The 7,565-nt window shown below is 58.4% G+C and overlaps 1 protein-coding gene across 10 annotated transcripts in view; it reads right to left on the reverse strand.

Moving 5' to 3' along the window:
- Nucleotides 1–7,176, reverse strand: part of SLC16A5 (solute carrier family 16 member 5) — a 24,513-nt gene extending 17,337 nt beyond the window's left edge. For 2 of the 10 annotated variants that reach the window (XR_004257774.1, XM_032241726.1), the window contains exons 1-2: nucleotides 6,846–7,085; nucleotides 1,463–1,709 (exon numbers count right to left, since the gene is read on the reverse strand). Coding sequence is in view for 2 of the 10 variants with exons in the window: in XM_032241726.1 (XP_032097617.1) it covers nucleotides 1,463–1,709; nucleotides 6,846–7,070 (472 nt within the window). In the remaining 8 variants the exon portion in view is untranslated. The other 8 variants (XR_004257780.1, XR_004257778.1, XR_004257779.1 and 5 more) reach the window with 8 other exon arrangements.
- Nucleotides 7,177–7,565: the final 389 nt, after the last annotated feature.

The raw sequence follows: 7,565 nt of genomic DNA on the forward strand, positions 1-7,565 counted from the left end.
AAGACCTTCCCATTGCCCCCCGCCGGGGGTAAAAACAAAAAAACCCGGTAAAAAAAAAAAAAAAAAAAAAAAATAATAATAATAAATAAAAATAAGCAAATAAATAAATAAAGATAAACAAAATAAAATGTCTGCAGTGCTCCGAATGAACACGGGCTCATGCAAGTGTATGCGTACATGAGAGCTGTCTGGCCAGGAATCCCATGCCGATGGAGATGCTGAGATGCCTGCTAGGGGGTGGTGAGCCCAGAGTCGGCTAGGGAGTAGGTTCCCCACCGGATGCCCGGTTCCTAGCCCCTGGCCCATGCCATGCTCTGCCTGTGTGAGAAGACACCCTCTGGGATCCCCCCACTCCCTGCCCCAACCCTGAAGGCCAGAGGCCATGAGGCAGCTTCAGAGCTCACCCAGGTGGTGCTCTCTCCCAGCCTGACCTCCCTCCTGGTTTGAGGGCAGGACCTGGCAGGCTGCTGGTGGCAAGTGGAGGGAGTGGCCGGGAGGTAGCCAGGGAGATGGGCAGCTGCGGCCAGCAAACACACACGCCTGCAGAGAGCTGTGGGCCATCAGCTCGGGCTCCTGTCCACTGGGCTCCTCCAAGGCCAGGGTCTGTGCAGTGTCCCTGGAGAGCTCCCAGGAGACGAGGGCAGGTCCCTGGGTCCAGGGCTACTGCAGAGAACCCTCCCTCTGCCCCGCTCCCAACGCTAGGGTCAGGGGGAGGCAGTCAGGCTCCTGGAAAAGCCAGCCAGGAACAGGACCCTCTGAGGCCTGTGGTGACAGAGCCAGGAGAAGAGGCAGGCAGGGGCTGCCTTCCTCCATCACCCCAACTCTGCAACCTCCTCCCCACAGGGAGTCCCGGGAGAGATGAGGCTTTTGCCTTGTCCCCCTCTTGTTCCTGGTATTTTCCTTGCATCCCCTTTCCTGTCCTGAAGCCACTCCCTGCCCCAGCGAGGGTCTCCAAAATATTAACCATTCATAGCTGCCTACATTTCCCAGCTGCCAGCACCTCCAGGGAAGACAGTGGTCTTCCCTGCTATTCTATGTGGAGCTGGGCGGGATGACGGGCATTACCCTCGGATTGCAGAGGAAGCAACTGAGCTTCAGAGAGACCGCCCAGCTGGAAAGCAGGAGAGTCTTGGTCGGCTGGCCCCAGCGCTCCTCCCAGCCTGGCACTGAGCACCCCAGCACACCTACGTCTATGTCTGGATGGATCCCAAAGAAAGGACACAAGGCTCTGCCTGTCTTTGCTTCCCAGGCACCTCCCCCAACTCTCCGCAATCTCTCCTGAGCTCCAGCCAAGTCCAGCTGGATTCCAGCCAGGGCCCCACTGAAATCAGGTGAAATCTTAGGAATTCACCCAGGAGGCAAAGCCTGTGGCCTCAGAGAGAGGAAAGCAGGAGGTCAGGGAGGCTGTGGCTTCCTCCCCACCCCTAGGCCTTTCTCATTGGCCCCTCCCCAGGCCACTCACCTGCCATGTGGACTACAGCCGTGAGGATGGAGGGGAACCAAGAGGTCTCGCTGTTGCTGGCCTGGAACTCCCATTGCAGTTCAGTGAAGAAGATGCCAATACACGTGGGGAAGCCCAGGGTGAGGCCCTGGCTCACCACGGTGGCCAGCAGCACCACCCAGGCCCAGCTGCCATCTGCACGCTCCAGGGCCTGGGGCATCCTCTGCTGCTGATGCTGCCACGGCCTCACTGTCACTGTGACCGCTGCCTGGGGAGGGGACAGAATGGAGCCTGATGCAGGCTGCCTGTCTCTCCTGGCCCACCTGCCACCTTCTCCGGGCAGCTGAGGCTGTCCCTTCCTTATGCCCCAGTACCAGGTGTCACAGAGGGGCACCGCCCCTGGGAGGTGGCCAAAGGCCCACGCGTTGGCCTTGGCATCTCCTTTCACCCACTTCCCAGAGCCAGCCTGGCAGGAGGTGGCAGGAAGGTCAGGAGAGACAGGATGGGGCAGGGCAGGTGGCACCAGGCAACAGGGTGCAATTGCTTCTAATTGTCACATCACTTAGAAGTCAGCAGGGGACCTCCTGGCCCACTCAGTCACTGCTTATAGAATGCAGCAGACCTCTGGGGTAAGTGTGGTCCCAACGTCCCCAAATGCACACACGGATACATTTCAGACACTCATGCCCAGGCTTCCTGCATACGAACACAGGCTTTTGCAATGCCTCAGAAGCAGCGAAGTTACTATTGGTGCCGTTGTGAAGGCCCGAGTGAGCAGGCCGGTGCTGGGTGCAGCCACAGAGTGTACACAAAAGAGTTTAAGAAACACCCAACCGGCAGCTTTGGAGAAGGCTTGGGTCTCACCCACCCCCACACCCCCAAACCTTTCACACTGGCCCCTTTGCAATCACCCTGCAGCACAGAGCTCAAGGCTAAGACTCAAGTTCAGCGATCACACTGAGCAATGATCAACTGCCTGCAAGGGCTTCTCTGTGTACCCCCGCCACACACACACACACACACACACACACACACACACACAGTCACACACGGACACAGTCACAGCATACACTCAGGCAAGCACAGAGACATACAGACACATGCACACACACAGACACACACAGTCACACACACACAGATATCCACTGACCCACACAAAGACCACACAGGAACACAAATTCATATAAAGACACACTTACATAGACACAAAAAAAGTCCAGAGACACGAAGAGACAGGGACAGACCTGTACTACACAGACACGTAGACACTTACGCAAACAGAGATATACACCGTCACACACGATGCAAGCAGATGAACTCACACACAGAGGCACACAAGCAGGTACACAAGGCAGACGCACACAGTTACACATAGAGAAACACAGAGACCCACGCACATGTACAGACAGACATACCCAGAGTCACACACGCTAGACAGACACACACAGTCACACACTATGCGAACATGCACATGTGCGAAGACACACACACACACACACACACACACACACACGTCTCACATCTTTGGCTCAGCAAGGTACAGCCGGTCCCATCTTCGCTGAATACCAGCCAGGCCACTCTCATCACAGAAGCTGCCATCACCTGGCCTCCAAGGCCCAAGGTCCCCTCCCAAGTTTGGACCCCTTTTTCAACCCCCTCGAGTCCTGCCTCCTGTGCCCTGCCCACCCCCCAGACCTCACTGCCTGGGGGCTCTAGGCTGCAGCAGACGATACCTGGAGCAGCCTCCACCTCAGTGAAGCCCACACATCCCAGAGCTGCTGTTCCACAGCCTCCCTCTCTTTCACTCCAGGTCCTGGGAAGATCCGGAGAAACTCGGAAAACTACCAGAAATATGAAACCCCCTCTTCCTGCCAAGCCCAGCACCCCACCACTTCCCCCAGGACCAGGAGTTTTAAAGCCGCACCTAAGCCGGCTCCATCCTGAACTGCCTCCTTTTCAGTCTCCAATCCTCCGCCCTCCCAGAGGAGTGTGGGAGCCCTGCCAAGGTGAGTGTCCCCTTCATCACAGCCTGGGGTGAGAGGGTGCGTGACCCTTGTGCAGGGTGCAGCACTGCCTGCTGTCCTGCCCTCTGCATGGGACGTCTGGCTAGAGATCCTCCCAGCCTGGCCCTCCTCCTGGCCTAGCTTCAGGTTGGGAAACATAGCAGATGGGGCTTCTCCAGCAAACTAGCCCTCGCCTCTCCCAGAATTTCTGTTCCTTCAGCCAATGGAAAGGCCACAGACGCCACCTGATCTTATGTCTTGCCCCAATGTCAAGTTTCCAGCCCTGCTCCCTAGCTTGCCCCTCCACCCCAGCTCTTCCGCTCTCCCAGTTGACACTGTCACCTCTTCCTCCCGGAAAGGCCACAGCCTTCCTGGCTTTCTCCTGCCTTTCCCTGTTCCCTGACACCCAGCCCTGGCATGCCCAGGCCCCGAGACCCTGGCGGCATTTGGGAGGCCTGGAGGCTGGACCCCAGCCCCGCTCCCTCTCCCCGATGTCCAGCTCTGGTCCGTGTCCTGGTCTTGCTCCACCGTGTCCTGCCCTGGTGGGAAGTCTATGGAGAAGTCTCTTTCTCTGAGAAGAGCTTTTCTCAGCATCCATTTTTTGGGGCACTGTTTTTGGGGACTTTGCCCAGGCTTCTGTAACCTTCACTCTGAATTCCACCTTCCCTCCAGAACCTTTCAGTGGGGCTGGCTGTTCCTGAACAAGTCCTCTCTCCAGGCCCCAGGCCAATCCGAGCCCAGGAACCCCCCAAGCACCTCTGCACACTAGAAGCCCTGCCACTAGGCCAAGCACGGTGGCTCACGCCTGTAATGCCAGCACTCTGGGAAGCTGAGGCGCGTGGATCATGAGGTCATGAGTTTGAGACCAGCCTGGTCAACATAGTGAAATGCCATCTCTACTAAAAATACAAAAATTAGCCTGGCATGGTGACACACACCTGTAGGCCCAGCTACTTGGGAGGCTAAGGCAGGAGAATCGCTTGAACCTGGGAGGCAGGCTGTGGTGAGCTGAGATGGTGTCACTCCAGCCTGGGCAACAGACAGAGACTCTGTCTCAAAAAAAAAAAAAAAAAAAAAAAAAAAAAAAGCCCTTACGCCAAGGTCTGAGGACCCCCCTCCCCTACCTCCCTCTGGGATCCCCCTTGCAGACTTGGCCTTCCTGGTCTCCTTTCCCACTCCCAGCAAGTCCCAGCTCAGATACACGGTGTAGATGCCCAAACGGCTCTCCAGCCTTTCCTCCCAGCAAGCGGTTTCTCCTGCTGACCTTGGCTGCTGTGGCTCCGGAATTCTTAGCCAGAGAGAAGCCGATTTGTCCTTCAAAATTCAGCCCTTAGGCCGGTCTGGTAGTCAGTTATTTCAGTTGACTGTTCACAGGCAGGTACTGATCAAACTCCTTGTTCTATGTTTTCCCTGCTTCCCACTACCACTCCTGAGTAGTCTTAAAAGAAGATTCAGCCCTAGCAGCATCCCTGGGAGGCTACCCTGACGCCTACCCCAGGCTGGGCTACGCCCCCTTCCTGTTTTCTTTCTTTTTTTTTTTTTTGAGATGGTATCTCGCTCTGTCTTCCAGGCTGGAGTGCAGTGGTGCAATCTCAGTTCACTGCAATCTCTGCCTCCCGGGTTCATGCGATTCTCCTGCCTCAGCCTCCGGAGTAGCTGGGATTACAGGTGCAGGTGCCCGTATAAAGGCAGGTGCCACTATGCCAGGCTAACTTTTGTATTTTTAGTAGAGACGGGGTTTTGCCATGTCCACCAGGCTGGTCTTGAACTCCTGACTCAAGTGATCCGCCTGCCTTGGCCTCTCAAAGTGCTGGGATTACAGGCGTGAGCCACTGTGCCCGACCTGTTTTCCCACTTTAATAGTGGTCTCCACACCGCACTGGAGTGGATCATCCCCTTGTTTATTGCCGTCCCCCCCCCCCCCCCCCCCCCCCACACTATGAGCAGAACCTGTTCATGAACCCCCACCCACCCTCTGGCTGAGCACAAAAGAGGACAGGAACGTGACCCACCTGTGTTCCCCAGGGGGCGGGCGGGCCCAGGACCAAGGGCAATGCAGCTTCCAGGCAGGCAGGTCCATTCCAGACTCAAGCAGGGCAGAGAGGCGATGGGGTCGGGGCTCTGACTTGGCCTCTGCCCCAGCTGGGAAGTGGTCTTTTCTTTGTACTGGGAACCATGAGTCATGGTCACTGCCTGGTGTGTGCTTTGGGCAAGGAAGGACACAGTGCAAAATGCTTCACTCTCACTTCCAGGACTAGGGGCGAGGCTGGGCCCCAGGGGCTGCCAAGCTCAGCTCTCAGGGACCCTCAGGCCCAATGAGACCAGCTTTATAGCCAAGTGCCATCAAGCTGGGTGTGTGAGCAGGGTGAAATTTAAATCATATTTCTGGTCCTTCTCCCATCTCACAGAAGCCCAGCCTATGTTTTCAGGGCGCCTCATCTGATAGGCCCTGGGAATCCTTTGTTTCTGGAGCTAGAAGGCCTAGTCACAGGGGAGAGCTGATGCTCTCATGCAGGGGTCTGGGGCTAGGGGCCTGGTGTCCAGAGCCGAGGGGACTTCCTCTTCGTCTTCCCTCCTCTCCTCCCATGGTGAAAGAGCCTACGGCTGGAAATGAGGCAGGCCCTGGGGACCCCTCCCTCCCCAGATCCCACATCAGGCAGGCTCCTCAGCTGGAGCCCAGGACCCAGGCCGGCAGCAGAAGGGCTCCTGCCCAGCAGAGAGCACCAAGGGCAGGCTTGACCTTGGGAATGAGGAACCCTCAACCCTGTGGCTGGCTGGGGGAGGAGGGAGGCGGCCCCAGAGGTGGACTAGCTGGGGCAAGTCACTCTCTCCCTTTCCCTTGTCCCCCCACATTCCCTGAGGAACCAGGAAGGGTTTGGGACAGGCAACGGAGGGAGACCTCATGCCATACTCTCGCCCTGCCCATCCCCACAGTCCTGCCTCGGAATCTGGTTTCCACTGGGGTGTTCCACCCACCCTGGGGCAGAGCTCCTCCGAGTGGGGCTGCTGGGATCCCCAGCTGCACCTGCCTTGAAATGCCCAGCCAGGAGTCCGAGCGCCCTCGGGCGTGGAGGTCATCACCCAGGCCCCGGGGCACACCAGGACTGGGACAGGAAGACTTTTCTAGATCCTCACTGAGCCTGCCCAGACAGGAAGGGTCCAGGGGCCCCGGCAGGGGGTCTGCGACGGCGCTAGAGGGCACCGGGCGAGAAGGGAACCCCTCCGAGGCAGTGGGACCCGGGGAGCCCGCTCACCCTCTCGCAAGGGCCCAGAGGAGACGCAGCTCCGCTCCCCCAGGCGCCGCGTCCTGCGGCCCGGGCCGGTCGCGACGAGGATGTTGGGACTGGGCCGAGCGCCGCTGCCCGAGAGGGCGGGCCCAGGGCGGCGCGGGCGGGACCCACCTTCCAGCCTCCCCGGGATTCCGTCGGGTGGGGAAGGGGCCAGGCTTGGGGAGGGGCGGCGGGCGTGGCCGGGGACCGTCCAGCACCCGGGCCCGGCTCCTGCCGCAGGCGCCGCGGGACATTCGCGTGTCTGAAATTTGCACAGCCCGGATGCCCTCTTTCCGGGTTCTGGTTTCCCCGCTCAGGGTCTACGGCCCTGGGCTTGGGGAGGAGATAACTTGCCATAAAGAGACCACACCTCCCAGGAAATGGGGTGGGGAAGGAGCCGAGGCCGAGGCTGAGGATCCCTTCTTTTCGCGCTTTCCCAGCCCAGGAACCCTTCCAATGAAAGTCTCGAGCTTTGAGGGCTGCGCCTGCGAGTGGGAGTCCAGGCAGTCCGATGTAGGGGAGCAGGCCGACCCCTCAGCCCTGGGAGCCGGTGAGAGAACACCCAGCACCTGTGCATGAGGTCGTCACAACTACAGGCCCTTTTCAGGTTTCTCACCCTTCCCCTACCTGGGCAGCCCTTGCGCATTAGTTAAAATGTACTCAGTTGGCCAGGTGCTGTGGACACGTCGGTAATCGCAGCACTTTGGGAGGCCAAGGCGGCAGATCATGAGGTCAAGAGATCGAGACCATCCTGGTCAACATGGTGAAACCCCGTCTCTATTAAAAATACAAAAAATTAGCTGGGCATGGTGGTGCGTGCCTGTAATCCCAGCTACTCAGGAGGCTGAGGCA

This window comes from Sapajus apella, unplaced genomic scaffold, assembly GCF_009761245.1.
Source record: "Sapajus apella isolate SASKATOON/1434 unplaced genomic scaffold, GSC_monkey_1.0 scaffold48, whole genome shotgun sequence".
Taxonomy (NCBI): Eukaryota; Metazoa; Chordata; class Mammalia; order Primates; family Cebidae; genus Sapajus; species Sapajus apella.